General features: G+C 40.0%; 1 protein-coding gene across 1 annotated transcript in view; it reads right to left on the reverse strand.

Annotated features, from left to right (window-relative positions):
- Nucleotides 1-24,142, reverse strand: part of RBMS3 (RNA binding motif single stranded interacting protein 3) — a 620,879-nt gene that overhangs the window by 35,507 nt on the left and 561,230 nt on the right. The window contains exons 11-12 of the mRNA XM_052644461.1: nucleotides 9,704-9,814; nucleotides 2,326-2,373 (exon numbers count right to left, since the gene is read on the reverse strand). Of these exons, the coding sequence (XP_052500421.1) occupies nucleotides 2,326-2,373; nucleotides 9,704-9,814 (159 nt within the window). The remainder of the gene's footprint in view (nucleotides 1-2,325; nucleotides 2,374-9,703; nucleotides 9,815-24,142) is intronic.

Below are 24,142 nucleotides of genomic sequence, written 5' to 3' on the forward strand. Positions count from 1 at the left end.
AATTACCCCCATACAGTTTCATGCCTTGTACGTTTCATGTATGTTTCCCACTCTTGTTCAACGGTAAACTCATATTCATCCTTCCAAATCAAGCTCAGAATTCACTTTATTCCTGAGAGTTTCCAATCTTCATTTTAGCACTCAGAGCGTGGTGAAAAAATGTTAGATACATTGAATGAACACAATTAAGTTGGGCTTTGTTTCTGTAGGTTGCCAGAGAGATATCTCAAGCTCCAATGCTTCATGGTAATTTAGCTGACTCTTACAATGGCCAAGAATCAATCAATCACGATTCAAGTTGGCCAATACGAGCATACTGGATTCATTCGAAGAGGATGTCACTGCACCTTTTGCCTGTTTCACTTTCCTGATACAGTGAAGGGTTTGGCAAAGGATGTGTCATTTTCCAAACGTCACTCGAGTGGTGCCCACCAGACAAGTCACAAACATTTTAGGAAGGCAAGTCTATTTTCATTTAGAGACCGACTAAGGAGGCCAAAGAAGTCTGTGTAAATTTACAAGAAGTCAAACCACCAACTCAATCTCCTCAGGAGAAAACAACTGTAAAATCTCCCCAAATGTTCTTTTTCCTGTCACTTCTACTTTAGTCCCGTTGTATTCCACCGAGATCTTAGCACTTGTCTTAGTCTAGTGATATCATCTTTGAGCTTTCTGACTGTTCTACGTAATGTGTGTCTTATTCCTCAAGCACACACCAAACCGCCAGATGGACTTGCTCAGAGCACTGCTCTGATGAAGTCGCTTCTCTAGTCACGGGCTCTTGGTGGTGCCTGACTGTGAACCAACTGGGAACTCTGAGCTAGAGCTGCCGCCTGATGTCTCGCCATAATTGATTTGTGTAGAGCCTGACCCGTGGCCCATCTCTGGTAAGTGCTTTCTGATGTTTTCACTGCTTTGCCATTGTGTTCTTGAAAGGGAAATCGGAAACTCTAGTTGAAGGAAAGTTCCATTTTGTGTCTTTCATTATTACTGGTGAATTACTGAGAGCAGATGCCTCTTGTTAAACAAAGACATCACGTGTTAAGCACAGTAAAGGCTGAACACATTAGAGAAAGTGACTTCTCAGGGGTCCCCTATCCTAAATAAAACAGGTGTGTGAAGATGTAACGGAATATTTTCATTAACGACAACTTACAGGGGTTTCCAGGAGGACCAAAGGAACTTCACAGCTGAAAGCTAAGTCATTGCTTCTCCACTGAACTTCTAAGAGGAGTATTCAGCTATAAGCATAATCAAACAAGTCCACAAGATATGAGAAAAGGATTATCCTGCAGACACCAGGTCCAGCAAACCAGGTGGCCAAGAACACGATGTTCTCTGCTTGAAAACCATCACTCAGTTGCCAGACTCTGTTGCCCCCTGGGGTCCCCCATTCTATTTCTGGCCTTCATCTCTTGTGCTGTCTCTCCACTGCCCTTTCTTGGTTTAGATTTTATGTCCTCATCATCTGACACATCAAAGGATTAGAGAATTCAAAGCCCTTTTTGCTGCCAGTATTTTATTTAGTTAAAATCAACAAAAATGAAAAATTGTGCCCATTTTCCTCTCTGCAAGAAACCAAACTTCAAAATTAAGATGAAAGCATAAGAAAATCCATGCAGTTCAAAATTCAAACCCATGTCTTCACATCTATATACTCTATTATGAACTGCACGACTGGATTTTATGGAGCAACTTTAATATCATTGATTAAAATGCTCAAGACACTGCTAATGTATTCTCAGATCAACCTCGGCCACTTTGGAGTAACATGGAACATTGGCAGCTTTTCTTTCAATATCCCAAATACCATTTTTGAAACAAATTTGAAGTTTTGATTCATTCAACAATTATATTGAGCACCTACTATGTGTCAGATACTATGCTGGGTGCAGAACAAGCAAAATGGGATGATTTTCTGATTTCAGAAGAATTCCGGTCTCTAAAGCAGTGCTTCTCAAATTATTTTTATTCACCTGAGCCCTCTTTTGATTAACTTAAATATCCTTCTCCTGCTTCCCAGAAAGTCTAATGAATATCCCAACACCAAGAATCACTGATACAGAGACTCCAAGACCAAAAGTCTTTGAGCCTTTACTTTTTGTTTCAAAAGCAACATATTTATTTTCCATACACAAACTGGATTGGAATATTAAATATTCTTTTTTGAACCGCATATGCGAATCCCCCATCCCAGAACTGAAATTCAAGTGCCTACACAGCATCCGTGTTTGAGAATCACTGCTTTAAAGAGTCTTGGAGAAAACCAGGCAAGCTCCCTCTCTCCCATCCAATCAAGTCTTAAAGGAATTAGAATTTTCCTACCTGACACAACAGCTGGTGGAGTATCATAATCCTGTCTTGGGACTGAATCTTTGAATGAAAAGAGCATGAGAAAGAATGCAATGAAGTCCAAAAGAAAATAAAATAGAATCTTAGCTCTACAACTTGGAAGTGCTCGGTGTATGTCACATGGTACCTAAGGCGCCTGCCTTTAAGCCCTAAGGCACTATGACCCCCTCATTGATAGCTGACACAGCGGTCCCCCACAACCACCACTCTGGACATGTCATTAGGCCCCGTGTGACCTGCAAGGACAGCATTGTCTGACCCAGAATATTGTCATCTTGCTCTTTCGCAATTTTGGTCCCTCCCTTGGGTCATCAACGTGAGATTGGTACCCTCTCTGGCTGACACCAAAGTTCCACAGGAAGGGGCCATCAGGAAGGGGCCGAGAACACAATATGAAACCCAGTCATGGAGAACAAAATAAATAACTATAATTTTAAAAGAAATAAGTGAAAAATTTGCACATTCCCCAAATATCTGGAGGCTGACATATTTTGAAGCTAAAATTTTGTTATTGACCATTTATCTCTGGCTCTGTTCCCAGGGGTGGTCAGTCGAGACCAAGGAGCCTCATGTGCTAGAATCATCAAGACAGAGATAACAGAAATGAATCTGTTCAACAAATGGCCGCTGTCTTTTTCCAAAGTGTCATAACATTAGAGGTGCCAATAGTAGATCAGGGTTAATTAAACAACTAGACATCCATTTCCAAACTTGAGGTGATGCAGGACCAAATATAACATGATAAAAAAGAGGCTTTGCCTTAATACCATTTTTTTAGCCAGAGACCTCAAATAGGAAAGTGGGACATGGCTTTATGGCTCAAGGCCTCCACGTCTAAAAATGGACAGTTCTCATTTAGTTCCAGCTCACTTTGGAGGGGTAAGCTGTGTAAAAGGGACCAGGTATTGCAAAATATACTGCCCAAACAAGATTAAATAGATGTGCTTGTGTGACTACTGTTCCATTCATATGATCATTATTCCATTTAAAAAACCAAACATTCGAACTTTATTCTTCTGCCTATATGTCACTTAATTTGGACCATCACAAGTTTCTCCATTTCATCTCCCTGACACAAAGTGACAATGTTGATCACTCTCTCATGAGTGAATGGTGTGTGAGAAAACAGAAGTTGAACAATGCGAGGCCAGCCAAGCAAGCATTGATCAAAGATTCAAATGCAAGTAAAACTTCAGCACAAGTTATTCCGTTTCTCACAACACTTATGTTAACCTAGTGACTTGATTACAATCCGTAAATCTGGAATCTATAAACATCATTTTCAAAGGGTCTCCAAATATTTTATTAATAGTGGTAGTAAGATTCTAAGTATCTTTAAAAAAAAACTAACTGCATATTATGTCTACAAACAAGACTGTGACACTAATCATTTTCCAAGAACATATCTATAACATTTCAAAATGGATAAAAAAAGTCATGCTCATTGTTGAATACTTGGAGAGTGTAGAAAAGTATTATGATTAAAATAGAAACTCTCCCTAACTAATCCCACCACTCAGAAACCATCCCACTTGTTTGTATTTGTTACAGCCTTATTTCACAAGTATTTTTTTTCATTGTTGATACTATACTCCACACGTGCAGATTTACATCCTGCTCTTTTGATTGAACATGAGAAATAATCCTTCTCCTAATTATTTTATATGCTTATAATTTCATGCTGCATTGCATTCTGGTTTATGGATGGGCTATGATTTATTTAATCATCTTTCCTTACTAAATATTACAATGAACAATGGGCTGAATATTTTTAAGATATAGTTTCTGTTCTACTAGAATATTTCCACAGAATAGGTGCTCCAAACTATAACCACTGGGTTGGGGAAGAGAGTGTTTATGATGGGTCTTGCGGGCCCACCCTGCTCTCCAGCTTGCACATTTGTAAATTTGGATTCCTAGCATCAGAGTACCATGACTGAGACTATGTACCTCCTGACACCTTTGTCAGCGATGTGCATTATTTTAATAACTTTATTTAATGAGTGTCGTGTGTGTGTGTCTGTGTGTATTGGATAAATTTACTGTTCAGTTAATTATTTTTCATATTTTTTTTTGTTTTCTATTTCCTCCTCTATCAACTATCTGATCACATTCTTTGGCATTTTATATACTGGGAATTTTGTATTTTTTGCTAATTTATTGGAATTCAGAATCCATTTTTTTAAACAGTGAAGCCTGCCTTACTATAACGCCTACTTGTTTATTGTTTACATTGTAAGACTAGCTTCAAAACCTCACTTGTCTTACAATAAGACTAAACAAATTTTTAAAAGCTATTCCCTTTCCTCCATACTTTCTTGTATAACCATTTTTAACTGATTGCTACTTTTCCTGAAAAATCATCTCAAGAGATGTACTCATGACCACTTACAAATTTATGATACTGTTTCCTAATCGTGAGTCCATTTAACATCATGTATTGGTTTTTACCACTCTGCCTCAATGCGTATATTCCTGAATAATAACTGAAAGGATTTAAAGTGTTATGGGAAGGGTGATGCCACTGAAAACTGTGAGAGAGCTGTGCTGAACAAGTCCAGAACAATTACAAGATTATCTCTGTGTGCAGCTAGGGTCACACCACCGGAATCCAGTGATGTCACAAGTCACCAGTGGTTTGCAGACACAAACAGAACTGCAGATAAGGAGCCTGCAGAACAAAACCTTTTTATTTCTTTTAACAGATTCTGGTGACATTGGAAGCCATTGGTGACCACCAACTGAACAAATGAAAAGGAGATAAGAAACTTGTAAAACAAGATTGTCATGCAATCTGGAGGTTCTCATAACAGTAAAACCCCCAGTGGTTTCTGCTAAAGCTTACAATAGACTGATAAGAAATTATGGATAACAGGGCTTTGGTTCTTGAGGGAATCCTGTGACAAAAAATAAACAAAAGCGGAAAAAGCTAGAAAATTCTTCAAGGTCAGCAGAGCCCCTGGAATAAAACAGTTACACTGCTTGCATAAAATCAGTTTTCTTTTAAGGCCTGCAGATTCTGTCCAGCTTAGAAAAGAGGAAGGGAATTGAATGATAAACATTTGAAGTGGCAAATGGTAGGAGAATGGTTAATTAAACTACATGGCATCCATTTCACCATGTGGAGTTCTGGGGGACCAAATATATTTAATTTTATGAAAATGAAAAGGTTTTTGACTCAGTATCCTTCTGTTACCCAGGAATCTTAGGAAAGAAAGTGGGACCGAGCGTCAGGCTCCCCTTCTGAAAATGGGGAGTTCTCCTATAGCTCCAGGTCTTATCAGCAGTGAACTCTGCCTGCTTGGGTTACTCCCTGGACCTCTCTGCTCTGCCCTTGGAAACTATGTCTGCAGTCGAGGTTCCTGCCTTAATCTTGGCATATCCCTGTTCACATCTTGTTTTGCAGAATTTCAGTGAGCTCAGATGTCTGAAAGCCTCTGGAAAATAACAGTAGGAGAGAGACACAGTGGAAGACTTTCAGGTTGCCTGGCTGTGGCAATATGCAGGGAATGGAGTAAGTTGAGATGTGAAACAGGAAAAAGAGTTAGGGGACTATTACACTTAATTGAGGCCCAGGGTGGAGACTCTAGGATGTGGAGGTGGGGATGCAACTGACAAATGTCTGCAGGACTTGAAAAGTAACTGTCTGTGGTGGGGATTAGAAGAAAAGGGTCTATGCTGGGTCCTGGGTATAATGCTGGACTTCTGGGGTGAGTGGCCACAGGATCAGCTTGAGGGGGAATAGGAGTGGGACCCTATATGAGGAAGGGTCAGTGGGGAAGCTCAGGAGGTTCCTTTGGGTTGTGCTGACTTCGAGATGTTGGAGGGGAGGGTCACATGGAAATATTTAGCAAGTGCTGTAAAAATGAGGCTACAATTCTGAGATGAGGTTGGCCCTGGGGACTCAGATAGCAGAGTCTTTGGCATAGAAGGCAGAGTTCAAAGCCATCGAGGTGGAAGAATTTGCTTAAGGAAACCACATGTGAATGAGGAGCTAGTTTAAAAACCTACCCATCAGCCTAAGAAATAAGAGAGGAAGCAGTGGCCGGAGAGGTGAGAGGAGAACCAAGAAACCCTTGGGCAGGGGTCACCAACTGAGAGCTCTGAGGACCAGCTGGGTCCAGGATTCAAATACAGGGAGATTTCCCATTAAAATCCAGAGAGGTAGCTCACCTAGTTCCAAGAATTAGCAGGTGAGCCATCTGGGGTCTGCATGCCCATGTGGTCACAGCATCTGGATTGGGTCTGGCTGTCCTCTTTGGAAGAGGAACTGTGTTCCTGGCTGCCAGAGGCAGCGTCTTGCTAGCTACTCATCCAACATGCAGGCAGAGCTGTTATGATGACTGCACTCAAAAATATCTCTAATTTAAAATATGATTTCCAGTATTGTGTGTATTTATATTACACAGCTATTTGTGACATAGGTAAATATAGACCAATTTGATGATATATTGCCAGGATTTGGGGCTTGGACTTAATCAGCTTTATCCATTAATGTGACTTGGCTGGTCTCTGTACCTTTTGGGTTTACAGCCTGAAAGAGTATGTTAGAAGCTATGGAAGTGGAAACTGGAAAAAAGTAAGTTACATCAAATGAAACAGAGAAGCCAGTGAGTTGAACTGTGGACTCGACAGTGTCCGACATCCTTCTGGTGACCTGGACTCAGTTCCCACAAGTTAGAAGCCACTGGAGGGAGAGGGGTGGGGGTACGGCTCCTTTGAGAAGCACCTGCTGGGTGGCAACACGCTGTATTGCGTATGTTTACATATCTCAGCCCATTGATACTCACAACACCTCTGGGATATAAGTGTTATTCTTCCACTTTGCAAAAGAGAAAGTAAAAGTTCAGAGAGGTTAGGTAATCTGCCTGAACATGCACAGCTAGTAAGGGGCAGAGGTAGGTTTTAAACTTAACTTTAATTTCAATACCAACTATTCTTTCCATGACATCGGGGCACCTTCCCAGCAATGGATTAAGTGTATTGAAAATACATAATAAGGTGGTGAAACTTGATTAAAGAGAATCAACCTTAATTGCATAAGACCTACTTCAAATGCCCATCAAAAATTTAGATAAAATGAATCTATGATATCAAAATAAAGAGTGACAGCTTAAGAAACAAGTATAACTTCATGCTGGATACTCAGCATTGTCAGTGGTATTTTGTGGAATAAATACACAAATTAATACTGTTTGTACTCTGCCTTTTCTGAATCTTATGAAACTTTACACTAAAACAACAATTTATACAAAGCTTATTATGTATTTAAGCATTAGTACAAATGTGGAAGAGAAAAAATTTTTTTTAAAAAGCTAGAAGAAATTTGATGTTAAATATAAGCCACATGCTTAAACGTTTGCTTTCTAAGAAAGGAAGGCGTATATATCATTATTGAATAAGTTGGCTATTACCAGCTGGGCAAAATTGTGTTCTTGTTGAAAATGCTCAAATACTAGTCATAATATACAGTATAGAATCAATAACTATTGTAATTGTGAATTCATTCTCTATAATTGAGCTTATTTTTCAGTTGCTCAAAGGATTCAGTCATGTTCTCAATTAACATTTTTTTTTCTAGTTTCCAAATTTGCATTTCAGGAAGTCAGCAGGCTTTGCTTCTGATTCCAATGAGTAGAATTTTAAAAGGGTTTTCTTTTTATGCTTTGCATTATAATCCTCCCCGCTTATCAGATTTGTCATTAGATCACAGTAAAAGTCTACTAGCTCATTTATTCATAATTTGTGGACATTTAGGAGGGGAAATGGAAATCAATAGTAGGGCATGAGAAACTTCAGCCTTCTAATACTGTCCTGGGATCTGCTTTGTTAATGAGCAAAGTGACTAAAAAAAAAAAAATCACACATTGCTAAAAGCTACAGAAATAGCATCTTTAAATTCTTCATCCCTAATGAAAATTAGCTGAACCATGCTGCAGAATGAAACGTGGTCATAGACATGACTTTTAAAAGTCTGGTTCAGAAACCTAAAGAATCATCTGGTTGAGTCTAAGCCTTCAGACACATGAGGTATCAGTGACTGCTTTTTATAAGTTCAGCAACGGAGGCCTTCCAGGTGGGTGCTTTATGTCAAACAACTAAATTTCTTTATTGAAACTATGGGATGCTTTCTGTTAGGTAGATTGACATTCCTCCTACTTAGAACAAACTATTGAGGCCTCAGTGGACATGTCAGAAGCTTCTTATATCCTCAAAAGCCTGTGAGTCAATATCTCTATGTAGTAAGCAAGCCATTGCTTTAAGGTAAAATCTCCAAGATAGAGTGAATGTACCTAGTGTACATGGGTGTTTGGATATGATGTCAGTGTAATTGAGGGGAATCACAGGAGTGGTGACTATGAGACATACAAAGTCATAGAGGCTTATGGCTAAGTAGCTTATAGATCCTTGTGCTCAATATTTCAACTCTATGAAGAGGGACCATGAGACCCGGGGACTGTCTCACAGTATTGAAGCTGTCTCACTCAGAAGGTATGTCTTGTTTTTCTTCTTCTTTAAAAATAACAAAATTATCTGCATTAACATTTATGAGAAATAAAAACTGTTACAGGGGAGATTGGTTTTACAGTTTTTCTTGTTTCTATAATTAACAAAGTTGCAATATTCCATGTTGCATTGGACCTGTGCCCTCTTGACCCCTTGGGGAACTGTCTTTGAAAAGATTTTTTAAAAAACAAAGTTTTGCCAACGATTTCAAATACCTTGTTGATACAAAGGTAAGGCTGCAATGGACATTTCTTGATATACTTTGTTTCCTAAGAAAAAATAATGGCTATTCAAAAACTTCCTGACCTATAAATACATCAGGAACATTAGATTCCTTTTTTTTCCAGCATCACCTATGTAGACATATTGGAAAGAAAGATTAAAATATATCAATTATGTGAGGTTCTCAATTACATTTTGTTGCTAAAAACATTGAAAGCAAATAAAAAGCCCTGTGTATTAGCTATAATCAATGTTGGCTCCCCCCTTGGGAGTAACCTGGGACTGCTGTGAGCTGAAATCATAAACATCTGAGAAAGGAAAACTACGCTCCAGTGTATTCAGTTACAAGGTCTAAAACAGACATACCTGGGGCATGGCATCATTAGAACCTTCTGTAAGTCAAATTTAAATGCAGCAAAGTAGACCCTTCAGCCTTGTCAATATGAGTACATGTGCCCCAGAACTGTGCAGGCAGAGTGTGGCTTATTCATACAGGGACATAAAAGGCGGGTTCCTCAACGATGCAGAATCCATTCTGCTGACGTTGCCGGGAAGAACAGAAAGTGTTGCCTCTTACTGATGAAATCCAAGGAAACAAAAGGAAACAAACTCTGCAACTCACCGTTCCTGTGGTGCCCAACGAAAGGTGGTTCATCTGTTGTGTCAGAGGGCCCATCATGTTTGCTGGCTGCATTGACATCGGATGATCCATCGCTGGCGTAATCACAGCACCCTACAAGCACACACAATGTCTACCTGAAAATGTGTCTCATAACGCGGGAAACTTAATAAACATAGTAAACTGCATTAACATCACTTGTGCTTCTTACTGAAAAGGCTACATTGAACCCCATATGATTTTTACATCCATCCATGTCATCCTGTGTTTCTCTAAATATAAAAGAATATAAATATTTCTCTTGATACTGAGTAAGACTTTTAGCTTCTATCATTTACCCATGATTTATATAGATAATTCTTGATCATGTCAATACAACCTTCCACCAGGGGAATAATGCGGGTCCACCTGGGCTTCCCAGATATCTTTAAAGGACATATTAAAATCAATGTAATGTTATAAAAAGCAAAGTTACCATCTCCCATATCTTTTCCTCACCTTTTGACCTACTTTGGTTTCTCTATCTGTGCTTTTGACACAAGACGGAAGACACAGAACTCTGTTCAGTGCTGGTCAAATGCAACACAGCCAGAGTTTTTTTAAATGCAAAAATATCAAGTGTTTCATCAGGTGTTAGGAAGGGCCTACATCTAGAATGTGCTTTTTGATTCATCATAACTGTTGGCAATGCGAGAAGTAATAGACGTTTTAAAAAGCTTCTGTCCATACATAAAGTGTCACATGGCCGGTGAAGCGCAGAGCCAGGCCACACTGCCTTCTCTTAATTACCTCTCTCCTTCTATTCTGCCTTAATTGACTAACTTAGGCTTCCCTGGTGGCTCAGACAGTAAAGAATCTGCCTGCAATGCAGGAGACCTGGGTTTGATCCCTGGGTTTGGAAGATTCCCTGGAGAAGGGAATGGCAACCCACTGTAGTATTCTTGCCTGGAGAATCCCATGGATGGAGGACCCTGGTGGGCTACAGTCCATGGGGCTGCAAAGAGTCAGACATGATTGAGCGACTAACACACACAGAGAATGGAACAATCTTTTAAAAAAGAAATTGAAAACTTGGAGTTGCATGGAATTTTTGAGATTATCTAATTCCAGTGCTTTATTTTAAAGGTGATAATAAAGGCAGAAGCTCATGCTAAAATAGCTCATTTAAACATCCAGTGAGTCAGACACGGCTGAGGGACTGAACTGAACTGAGTAGTAAAATGATTATGGATCTGAATGTCACTTTTTCTGTAAACTTGATTTTTCTCACTATGTGACTTTTTCCCCTATAAGTAAAAATTTTGAAGAAATAAAAATAGGACAGACAGGTTCATATGGATGGCAGGATCTCAGCACCTAAAGTAATTACCCACAAGCAAACATGTCCTAAAATGCCTTGGCTCAGAACAATCAGTTTCTCACAATATTATCCACATCTAGCTCCCTGACTGTGGCTGGTAAAGGATCAGGCTGTCACTCAGCCTTCCTATGGGCTGCTCCTCCTCACTAGAAAAGGAAAACAGAAATCAAACCATATATTTTTAAATGATTGATACACAGAGCTAGGTTTGTTCTCCAAAACATTTGGACTTTTGAGCTAGAATCAATCAAAACAAATATGTTATTTTCTAATCTGTGGCTTGTAAATAGACGCACTTGCATTGTTGGAATTTCTGGATGCTTCCAGAAACTGTCATTCATCAGCATACTTCTCAGGAGAGATAAGCTCTTACTTAATTGTAATTCACAAACACATCACTTTTTCTTCCGGCTGCCTGAATTTAACAAAAGCATCTTTATTTTTTCCTTATAAATAACATACTAGCCTGTATTTCAGGTATTTATTGTACCAGACTATCAGTAACTGGCATTCCCTGGTGGCTCAGATAGTAAAGAAAGAATCAGCCTGCAATGCAGGAGAACCAGGTTCAATCCTGGGTTGGGAAGATCCCCTGGAGAAGGGAATGGCAACCCACTCCAGTATTCTTACCTGGAGAATCTCGTGGGCAGAGGAGCCTGGTGGGCTATAGTCCATGGGGTCGCAAAGAGTTGGACACGACTGAGTGAGCAACCCTTTCACTTTCACTTTTCATCAGTAAATACTTCAGGAAGAACTAAGATGTTCTTAAATCACTTAAAGATAAACTCTAGAATAATTTCAGAGTTAAGATAAGTCCTAAAATGTTTTTTCCAACCTAAAAGTGGCACTTTCACAACATCATAATCCTTAGCAGGTGCAAGACTTCAGTACTCTTCTTGAACTTGAGACTTAGGCAGTCATTCTAGAATATCTCCCCCTCGAGGTTCTGACATACAGTTGACCTGTGACAATATGGGAACCCCACAATTCTAATCGGCTTGCTTTAGTCACAAAGAATTGTTCATCATATGTCAGAGATAAGGGCCAAATTATGTTTGGCCAGGATAATTTCTTCCCAATGCCCTAGGGGTGACCTCACTCCCCAGTGGCGTGAGAGGTAGTCTTGTGTCTTTTTGGTGGTGGCAATATGTAAATGGGATGAGTCTGTGACAGGTAAATCAAAATCTGTGCATGATAAGTGTAGCAGGATTGACTGCCTGCATTTGGAATTAATTTTGGAAGAACTGTCTGGTCTCTTTAGAGAATCTTTTCATGAAGAGTGTTCGGGGACTCATTTGGTTACAGATGCCACAGAGTGCTGCTTCTGTGTATAAACCAGAAACCTGACAATCAAAGGGAAGGCCGGGGAGGGATGTGTCATCATTTAGAATTGGAAATAACAGCACTCGGCACACGGTGGAAGACAATGTAAGGGAAACAATCCTAACCAGGCCAGTTACTGCGAATAAAATGAACGAAAAACTAAGGCTTCTTGGAGGGGGGTGTGGTATTTAGGACTCATAGTCTTGTTCCGATTTAGTAAAAATGTTCCAGAAATTCAGGATTCCCACAAATGATTAAGATCATACATTTCTTAAGAGTCTCGCGGGCTGGAAGATATTTACAAGCAGTGAGTAAGTTGGAAATAGTAGACAGGAACTCCTTGGGGAAACACATTGTCTTGATGGTAACTTTATTGGGGGTAGACAATTTAGGGAGTAGGAAGTATTGGTTATCTATAACAAAGAGTGGGGTTTGCCAGCCACTGTGTTCATCAACTACAGTCCAAGTATGGAATCTCTTCTGTATTATGTAAGATACAAAAGAATGGGGGAGAAAAAATAACAAAAAAGGAAATGAAAAATCTATGGTTGTTAAGGCAAAACTATAATCATGCCTCATTAAATATACTGTCAAATCCCTTCCTATCAGATGCATTTAAGCCATAGACAGATGTTGCAAACACATTAAAGTTAATTTCGTTTATTCAAATGTATAGGATATGCTGTCTGAATGAGTTTGCTTGGGAAATGCAAAGCAAAAAGAAACATAATTTCCATCTTAGCATCTCTGGATGTCTGGGTTTGCTCAATGTTTAAGCTGCAAAGAAAAATACTGTAACATGCTGCAATTCCACTAAAAAGCACAAAGACCAGACAGCTGACGGAAATGTCTGGCCTGTTTTAGCCTCCTCCTCTGCAAAACAGAGCGGCTCACACTAAAGAGATGTAGGGTGGAGCTGGTTGCCCTAATTCTGAAATAAATAATTTCAACAGGAATTTGGATAAAGTTTCCAAAGATCATTGATGTGGAGTAAACATAGCTGAACTGAGGCCAGAAAAGCATCTGTGGTGTTAACCTCCTGCCAATGTTTGAAAGAAATTTTCAGTCTAGGAGAGTTCAACAATGTTTTAATTTTCCAGTGGAAGTACGGGATCATTGGCAAATTGGGAAAAATACCAGCAAGGCTCTTTCCCATCAAGAACACATAATGTAGGGTTAAATCCTACATAAAGGCCAAGATATGGCTACAATGAGAATCATGTGGATGAATGTTCCTGTGATTGCCAATATTCTGGGCCAATGCCACTCCAAGTATGATTAAGAATTTAAATTAGAATCTCTAGGCTTCAGGCATTGAAATCAGTGTTTTAAAAAACTCTCCAAATGATTCTGATGCCCCCTGAAGTTTGAGAAGTGCTCTCTATTAACTGCTATTATATAAGCCAGTGTTACAAACACTTGGGTCTTCTTTATGCTGTTTCTCAATTATTTGTTTTAAAGCAATCCTGTGACAGGGCATGAGCCTTTGTGTCATAATTAGATTACATCCTGTTTAAAAATGCAAAGAGGTCAAGCCAGCATTTTTGATGAGCTGAAATGGGGCGATTATCTGAATAATTCAGGCCTCGGTCTGATGACCTGACATGCTTCTCTTTGATCAGTTTGTCTTGTGTTGGGGCACATTTGAATCCTTTCTATTGGGAATCTTAGGGAGCCTTGAATTTGAAATCACAGACGTGTAAAAGTAAAAGAAAGAAAATGTATTTGTTAGCATAAATGGAATAAAAAGGAAAAGAAATATCATCCTCTTTTTTTCTCTTGTCCAATCTAGGTGTCTCAGGTCAAATGTTTCAGTCCAAACTGGTATATATAGGATGGATAACAAAATGTCTTACTGTGTAGCAGAGGGGATTATATTCAATATCCCATGCTAAATCATAATGGAAAATAATATGAAAAAGATCTTCATGTTCCTTCAAAAAACAATGTTTACAGCCTGTATTGTGATCTTTTCCTATGGTCACTTATGCCAAACCATAGGACTTGTTAGCAGTAATCATTCAACATGATTTTAAAAAAGGTAATTTAAAGTGATTTGTCTTCCTTCTCATCTGTGTGCTTTCTGCCTCTCAGTTTTCAATATTTCTAGAATAAATATCTAGTGGGGTTCGTGTACACCAGACTTTTTTTAGCCCCTGTGAAGTGGCTTCCCTGGTGGCCCAGATGGTAAAGAATCAGCCTGAATGCGGAGACCTGGGTTTGATTCCTGGGTTGGGAAGATCCCCTGGAGGAGAAAATGGCAACCCAGTCCAGTATTCTTGCCTGGAGAATCCCCATGGACAGAGGAGCCTGGCAAACTACAATCTGTGGGGTCACAAAGAGTTGGACACGACTGAGTGAGAACAAGTACAGAAAATGATACATGCTCACACATACCATTTTAGTAGCAATGATGCTTGCATAATAAAAATGGCTTAAAGGCATTTCACTTAACTTGGGAAACAGTTATCCAAATGTATTGCCCTGCGATATGAGTGTGTGACACTCCACGTTACATATGTAGAGATGTCTCACCTTTTCACTTGTTGATTTTGGTGTGGGGCTTTGTTTTTTCTGCAGGAGCGCTTGATGGGGTTTAAGCAGGTGCTTGGGGAGAGAAAAAAAGAGGATTGGGAAAGACTTCCCCATCCTCAGAATCATCCTCAAATATGTTGATGAGTTTCCAACTTGGAGAGGGCAGTGTGCGCGCGCGCGCGTGTGTGTGTGTGTGTGTGTGTGTGTGTGTGTGTGTGTGAAACCTAGAAAACTGTGGCAAAGCTGGTAGATATGACTTCCACCCGAAGTATTTTGGAATGATCTCCAAAAAATGCTAGAGATTTGGGAGCATGTGGAAGCCAGGCTGCCCTGAGGAACCCATGTTAACCCCTATCCTTCCTTCCTTTCATTTTTTAAAATATTTATTTAATTTTTGGCTGCATCAGGCATAGTGGTGGCTCATGGTCTCTCTATTTAAAGTGTGTGGGCTCAGTAGTTGTGGGCACATGAGCTTAGTTGCCCCACAGCAAGTGGGATCTTAGTTCCCAGACCGAAGATCAAACCCCCACATTCCCTACATTGAAGGTGGATTCTTAACCACTGGGCCCCCAGGGAAGTCCCCTTCCTTCTCTTTATTATTCTCCACTTGCTTCTTCCAATATACTTTCCAAGAGGGTGAGGGTTATGGTTATACAGACCTTTTGTAATTCCTACAATTAGGAATTACATGCAGTAGATAACTCAAACAGTGTTTGGGAATTAATTTTATATACTGGTACCACAAATTGTCAGTACAATTAAAAATGGCTAACATTGACCAACTTTCAGAACTTAGATTGTTCATTCTGAAAGGCTGAAATTACATCTGCTTGTTCAGGCTGTCCATTTACAGCACTGTGGAGCTGTGTAGATGAGGAATGTAATATATGCTTAAAAGCTACTTAGAAATGCTACTTTGAGATTAATAGTCAAAGTAGTGTAGTCCAAAGATTATGAAAAATCTTGTTCTCACAAGGGGCGGTTCAGTTTCAAAACCATGGTTTTGCTCATGTATATGTACATTTATTAATATATTCAGTCACTACATCCCTAGAGATGAGATCTGAAATTCACTTGAAGTCAAAAGTGCTACTAAAGCCACCATAGCATACTCATGAAAATCATTAAAATAAAAAGTATTTGTGTTTGCACATGCACCAGTGGTCCTCACCAAGAGGCTATTCTGCAGTGGCTAGAAGGGACATTTGGTAATGACTGGAGACAGTTTTAGTTGTCAGACTGGGGGCCACTGACACAGGCCCCGGGTGTTGCTGAATACCCTACAGCAAATGGGACAGTTTGCCCCAACAGTGAATTATCCAGCCAAACACATGAGTGCTAGGGCTCAGGCATCCTGGTACACACATAGATATTCATGAGCTCCATTTACCCAAGATGGGAAAGATTTGAAATTGCAGTCGTCAGAAAATGGCACAAAATATACATCTACTCACTCTGCTCCCTGCAACTAACAGCAGCTCTTAGATTATACACTGAGATTAAACAGCAACTCTTAGATTGTACACTGAGATTAAACAGCAACTCTTAGATTGTACACTGAGATTAAACAGCAACTCTTAGATTGTACACTGAGATTAAACAGCAACTCTTAGATTGTATACTGAGATTATGATATAAACCAGTTTCTTAAATCCTAACCCTAATCCTAACTTGACATTTAAATCAATTGCCCAAATTCTATGATTCATCAATAAAAGAAGTAGAACTATTATGTAACTTTATAGGGTCTATATGGTTATTTTTGAGTTTAAATTTATATTCCTATTCATTTTGGAAACACAGCTAATTAGAGCGAGGTTTCTTTTTTCTAAATTTAGACAAATTAGATTTGATTGGTACATTTGAACTGCTACCTGAGATTGCATACTTGTGGGCTTGGGGTAACATGTTTAGAAGTAGGGTGATTTCCATTGTTACAAAGTAAATTTAGAAGAGTTTTGTACATTGTTTACCTAAAGAAAGTATGTCTATTAACTATGAAAATAGAGGATTTTTTCCCTTACAGCCTTATAAATATTAATTTCATGTTATTTTTTGATTCAGTTGCCATTCATTAGAAATATTTTATTAAAATATGCAATATTAAATGTCACAAAGACACATGTACTTCGATTTTCATTGTAGCACTATTTAATGTAGCTCGGAAGTGAAAGAAACCTGGATGTCCATCAATAGATGAAGAAGTAGTGGTACATATATATTAATACAATAGAATATTACCCAGCCATAAAAAGGAACTAAATTGAGTCAGCTGTAGTGATGTGGATGAACCTAGAGCCTGTCATACAGAGGGAAATAAGTCAGAAAGAGAAAAACCAATACTGTGTATTAATACATGTATATGGAATCCAGAAAGATGGTATTGATGAGCCTATTTGAGGAGCCAGGACAGAGGTGCAGACGTAGAGCATGGGCTTGAGGACGCAGGAGGGACGCACTGAGAGGGCAGCCCGGCCACGCGTGCAAGCAGAGAGCGGTGGGAGCTGCTTCACGGCGCAGGGAGCTCAGTGCAGTGCTCTGCCTGGCCGAGAGGGGGCCACGCTGGGCGGCTGGGGGAGGCTCAAGAGGGAGGAGACGTATGTATACACGCGGCTGATTCACTGTGCTATACGGCATAAGTTAACAGAACACTGTGAAGCAATTCTACTCCAAAAAGTCACTAAAGCCAAATTCATTCTAATCATGGAGGCCCCTTTCAAAGATCCTAATTACATACTGTGACTATTGGTTAAGTGACTATTTCTACAGTAGTGTCATTTTGAATGAGAATTTAAATATGTCACGTAGAAATATTCCTTACCAAAGCAGGTATGTAGATAATAGTATTCTCAGCCATGCTTTTTTTTGAGTCCTTCAGAGTACTGTTTTTAAAACTGAAGAAATCTGTTTAGCAGGTTTTTGATGTTTTTAACAAACTTCATTAGAATTCTAATCAAGCACAACGGCTTTTAAGTACATTACAGTATTGAGGGAGAATTGACATTCTGAAGACCCTGGGGCCCAAGGGTCAAATGGTTTTGTTGACTGAATGTTAGTAAAGAAACATTAGTTAGTTAGTTAGAAAGTCATTGTTTTACCATTAGACTCCTATACCTGGTTAAAACTATAAAAGGAGTCTTGTCATGCAGGTGGGCTACTATATTCTTTTCATATTTCTACTTAGAGAGATTGTAGTTGCTGGGCCAGTGGAAATATTAAGTGTACACAGAAAAATCCTAGAACCTCCTCAGAGGGTTTTAAGCTTCAGCAGCTTGGAAGTGAATCTGTGTTCATCACACCCCATTCCAACCATGTGATCAATGTTTAGTTCTCAGGGAGGGGATCCACCACACAAACATGAGTACCATAAAATCCCATGTGGTGTTGGGTAGATAATGGGACGGAATCACATTATCTGTGTGGGAGAACGTGTTGTGCAACCTAAGGCCTTCATCTTCATTTGCAGGGCCCCTGTGTATACACCCTCCAGTACCCAGGTCTACTGTATAGTTCCAAAATCGGTTTTAAGAGATTTGTAAGTTGGATATGTATATGGAATGGATAAGCAACAAGGTCCCACTGCATAGCACAGAGAACCATATTCTGTATCCTATGATAAACCATAATATAAAAGACTATTTAAAAAATATATATGTGTGCAACTGAATCACTTTGCTCTACAGCAGAAATTAACGCAACATTGTCAATTATACTTCAATAAAATAAGAAGAGAGATAAGCAGTGAAATTATGCAAAAGGCTCCAAAGTATTAAGAAATAAATGAAACAAAAAGAGATTTGAGAAATATAAAAATAAGGACCACTAAGCTATGGCGCTGATCAAATGAATGGGTTAATCACATTATAGTTCACCATCTTGCCTACAAAGCAACAAAACTCCTGATATCTACTTGTCATATATATATTACATAGCAGGAAATTACATTATCAATATAGTGAACAGCTCCCAACCATCTTCCCACCTTAAAGAAAAAAAACTCAAATACACATATCACTTTAAAGATGAGTAGAGCCAATTTCCTTTAATTTTTGTTTCAAGAGAAGACAACAAGGAAACTCAATCTTCTCTACCAAAGTATGCCGCCTAGATTGCATGTTTCCAGCTGAGTTAGCAACTTGAAAAATATTGTCTTCTGGCAGAAATGTCACATGTTTGGGACACGGGCACTGATAAGCCATGGCTGCTCTAAGTTATGCTGGAAAGCATAAGGTAATTGTTTCATCGTCGCTAAGTCACGGCTGACTCCTTGCGACCCCATGCACTGTAGCCTGTCAGGCTTCTCTGTCCCTGGGATTTTCCAGACAAGAATACTGGAGTGGGTTGCCATGCCCTCGTGCCCTTCTCCAGGAGTCTTCCTGACCCAGGGATCAAACCATGTCTTCTGCATTGCAGGTGGATTCTTTACCGCTGAGCTACCAGGGTGGCTACAGAAGGGGGATAGGATGATTCAATGATAAAATCAAAATAGTTTCCATTCCAGCTTGTCTCATCCATACTGAAAGAGCAGGATGGTCACCCCTGCGGTTGTGCCTTCCTTCTCATTTCCACATTTTATCTCCAAAAGAAGGCCCCTGCAGATTGATCCAAGATGGCCCTGTGAACATGGTACACATGCTCTATTAAGATCCCATGGTTTTCAATTTACATTTCCAGTCTAACTCCCGAAGACCATCCACACGAAGCCTCTTCTGCATCGCACTGAATTACTCAACTTTCTCTGATCCAGCTTGCTGTCCCATTCTCGGTGTCTTTGCCTGGGCATCCACAGCAGGATTGCACGTGTGCACTGACATTCTCATCAAATGCTGCATTTTATGGAAAACCTCCTGTGTCTGACCCAGATTGTTGAGTATTTGCTCCTCTCTTGTCTCCTAGTTTTGGCAAACACCTGATTGTGATTATACTTATTATTCCCCTGAATTCTAAGTTCATTGTGCAATTCATGATACGTTTTTATTTTCTAGAGGTTTTAGAGCCTAGCATGGCATCTGTCATGAAATGCGTCAGAACGGTGCTGAAAGTGTAAATGCGTGAAGAGCACTTAACACATCTGCCAGGGCTGCCGGGACTTTAAAAATGTTACAGCAACTCTGTGTTCTAACTGGACAAGAGGATTCAGCTGAAATCACAAAAGCACTGTCTTGATTGGACAGCAGGATGGTCTTAAATATCCAGTCATTCAATTGCTCTGCTTTCCTTTAAAAATGCCCATGTCTGACCACTGTCAGCTGGACAGTGTTGCCATTTACCAAGAGAATTTCTGGGTTTTTAATTCTAAGGGCCTCACCCCACCCAAGAAACTCTCAAGTTGGATCCAATGCACAATTCCCATTTTATGTAACAAGTACAAAGGACCCAATCAAATGCTGCAAAATTTCCTTTATATATCACAGTATACGCTTTTTTTTTTTTTAAACAATGAGGGCCTTCCCATGACACACACAGTTTTAATAGCCATATATCTGCCTAAGATTCTTGTCAAACCTTGCTATGTGAAGGAGAAGAAATGCATTATTCACTCATACAGCCATCACTTCATATACCTCCAGGTGGATTCTCAACGTACAGAAAGTTTAAAATGCATATCAGAAGCACGATTCTGGGCCAGTCTTCTTCCAAACGATAAGGCAAGTAGGATTCCCAGCGGCGGTCTGAATATTTATGGGCAGCATCTTTTGTCTGGTAAAATGTTTGTCTTACTTTAACTAGTGCTCTGGATTGTGAGCTGTCATAAAACTTCTCATTAAAAACTTCTCTTTGCTGACAAGTATGCTGGAAAACCTTGCTTGCAAATCATTTCCAAGGCCTTGCAGGAGCCTGTTGGTGAAGGGGCCTGGGAAATCATTTCTTAAACCATGGGGGTGATCAAAAAGCAAAGCTGTCTGTTACCCTATCATGGCCAATGTTTGTAGCATAAATTACCGAAATATGTCACAAAGCCCCTTGATTCTGGCTGTTATTAAGAAAGCCTGCTATTCCTTGTTCTGCAATTTGTTACAAAATGCACTTTATCTTGTGGTTTCTTGGAGGATATTTCTGAGCTTGTGTTTTCTCCTTTAAGACTTTTCTAGGAATTTGCCTGGTTAAAGCTGCCAACTCAACGAGACCTAAGATAGAGGTATGAGGCCATGACCCTATTTGAAAAGGAATTTGCTTTCTATCAGTGCTATTGCCACTAACATGCCTCAAACTCTGTATATACCCTATTGATGAACTGTTTTGTAACCTACACTGATATAAAATACATCCTGGTGGAATGGCCATATCCTAAGTTAAAAAAAAAGTTACATGTTAGATCCAACCAAGATATATTCTGAGGTGTATGTGATGTTAATTAATGTACATCAAGTTGTCCAATAGATGAGATGAAAACCAACTTTATGTTTCTATTCTTCAGTGTTCTATTTTATTTGTAGAATTTTTGTTAGAAATCTAATTATACTTACATTTTATTGCCATTTCCCCTAAATAGGAATACTACATCAGTAAGTGTGGCTTTTTTCTTTATTTAATGGAATTGTCTTAGCCTCTCTGGGATCTTGTTCTTCACAGTGTGGCCCAGGCCCAGATAGCATCATCTGGAATCTTAATGTAGCATATCTGGTCTAGCCCCAGGCCCACTGAATCAGAATCTGAAGTTCAATAAGGTTTCCAGGTAAGTCATATTCAGGGTCAAGTGTGAGAGACTTTGCTCTATTTTTTTGAATATCTGCCATGGCTCTGGTTGAGTAATTATCCTCTCGCGTTGCTTATAAAGAGATTCTTCTTCCATTTCTTCATTGTTTTGTTAATTCCTTTTTTGGCTCCTATTTGAGGATTGTGCAGCTTCAAACACTTGTAATGTGAATATATCTCCTGCAAATATTTTATAACCACAAACAGCCAGTAACATTTGGTTTAGTTCCTTAATAGTCTCCGGAGGGTTTCTGACTTCCTCCATAAAAATCTCCTTTCCAAGAAAAATGTCCTTTCTTTTCTTATGACATATTTTCATGGCAGCCCTCAAACTGAAACCTCCATTTCTCTCCAAATAATATCTTGTCCATCGATGACTTTGAAATGGCCATTGCAGGCAAGTGTTGGATGAGATGCCAAATGCCTTGAGAAAAATTGAGAGTCAGCATCTATGTACACACCACAACTACATACAAGGTGTTGGGTGTTAGAAGTAAAATTCAAAAAAATATTACTACTTGCTAGGCCCTTATGGAATTAGTCAGAAGTGCTAAAGGTAGTTTAAAAATGAAAGTTCTTAAAGTTCTTTGTTGTCTTGGCCTTTTTTCCCTGAGCTGTTAACCCAAATTTCCATCTGCTCATTGAACCTAGAATCTCAGGCACCTCAAAACTACCATGTCCCATGGTGAAGATTTTCTTTCTCTTTCTATCCTCAGAGCACGGTCTCTCCCCTCTGTTGGACTCTTGGGTTAATATGGAAAAGTCAAAGCAATCCTTGCCTTCCCCTCCATCACATGTCACAGCCCCACCGTCTCTCCCCTCTGTTGGACTCTTGGGTTAATATGGAAAAGTCAAAGCAATCCTTGCCTTCCCCTCCATCACATGTCACAGCCCCACCGTCTCTCCCCTCTGTTGGACTCTTGGGTTAATATGGAAAAGTCAAAGCAATCCTTGCCTTCCCCTCCATCACATGTCACAGCCCCACCATCAAGTCTTGTGACTCCTGTAGCATGAACGTCTCCCAACCTTCTCTGCTCTTCACTGCTGCGAGCTCTGTTATCTCTCACTAGAGTAATCCAACTGCTTGCTGTGGGGCCTCAGTCAGTTGTGACTGGAGACGTTTTCCTTAGTCACTATGTGCTTGTGTTTGGCTGTGCGGGGTCTTCATGCTGCATGCAGGCTTTCTCTGGTTGCAGGGGGCAGGGGCTGCTCCTCAGGGGCGCTGCGCAGGCTCCTCAGTGCAGTGGCTTGTCCTGTGAAGCTCAGGCTCCAGGGCATGCAGGCTTCAGGAGTTTTGCTCACTGGCTGAGCTGCCCTGCAGCCCATGTGGGATCTTCGTTCCCGCACCAGGGATTGAACCCATGTCCTTTGCATTGACAGGTGGGATTTTAACCACTGGACCACCAGTGAAGTCCTGGAGACATTTGTGTTCTAATACTCTGTCAGCATATTATTAATATTAGTTTCCCCCAAAGTGAATCCTGCCTTTTCAATTTAGGATTAAAAAAAAAAAAAAAAGACGAAAACCCCTACATTTTCCACTAGGCTCCCTTACTCTAAGATGTAAATATATGACTTGAGTTAGCCAGAAGCACTAGTGAAGGACTTAGATCTTTAAAATATGTTTATTTATTTGACTGTGTTGGGTCTTGGTTGCATCAGGCTGGCTTCTCTCTAGTTGTGTGCATGGTGTAGGTGCCCAACAATGTGTGGGATCTTAGTTCCCCAACCAGGGGCTGAATCTTCATTCTATGTGTTAGAACTCTTAACCACTGGACCACCAGTGAAGTCCTGGAGACATTTGTGTTCTAATACTCTGTCAGCATATTATTAATATTAGTTTCCCCCAAAGTGAATCCTGCCTTTTCAATTTAGGATTAAAAAAAAAAAAAAAAGACGAAAACCCCTACATTTTCCACTAGGCTCCCTTACTCTAAGATGTAAATATATGACTTGAGTTAGCCAGAAGCACTAGTGAAGGACTTAGATCTTTAAAATATGTTTATTTATTTGACTGTGTTGGGTCTTGGTTGCATCAGGCTGGCTTCTCTCTAGTTGTGTGCATGGTGTAGGTGCCCAACAATGTGTGGGATCTTAGTTCCCCAACCAGGGGCTGAATCTTCATTCTATGTGTTAGAACTCTTAACCACTGGACCACCAGAGAAGGGCCAATAAATGTCCATTTTACAGCTCTATACAACAGACCACTCTAAAACTCAGTGACTTAGACATATCATTCATTGTCAAGGCCCCATGGGGTGGCCGTGAGCTGGCCGGATGCAGGGCTCCAGGTCTGGGTTGGACATACCAGTTTCTCATTCTCCTGGAGCCTGCAGTGTGGCTGGATGTGTTCATGCTGATAATGGGGGCACAACAGAGCACATCCAGTTACAGAAGAACATTTCAAGTTTTGCACTGTGTCCCAGGACTTAGATTTTGAAGACGATTCCAACTGAGACGTGGACAGGGCGTGCGGCATCCGTTTTGCAGTCCAGCCAGGGGCAGAGGCAAGGTTTGGGGCTACATGG

Source organism: Budorcas taxicolor, chromosome 1, assembly GCF_023091745.1.
Source record: "Budorcas taxicolor isolate Tak-1 chromosome 1, Takin1.1, whole genome shotgun sequence".
Taxonomy (NCBI): Eukaryota; Metazoa; Chordata; class Mammalia; order Artiodactyla; family Bovidae; genus Budorcas; species Budorcas taxicolor.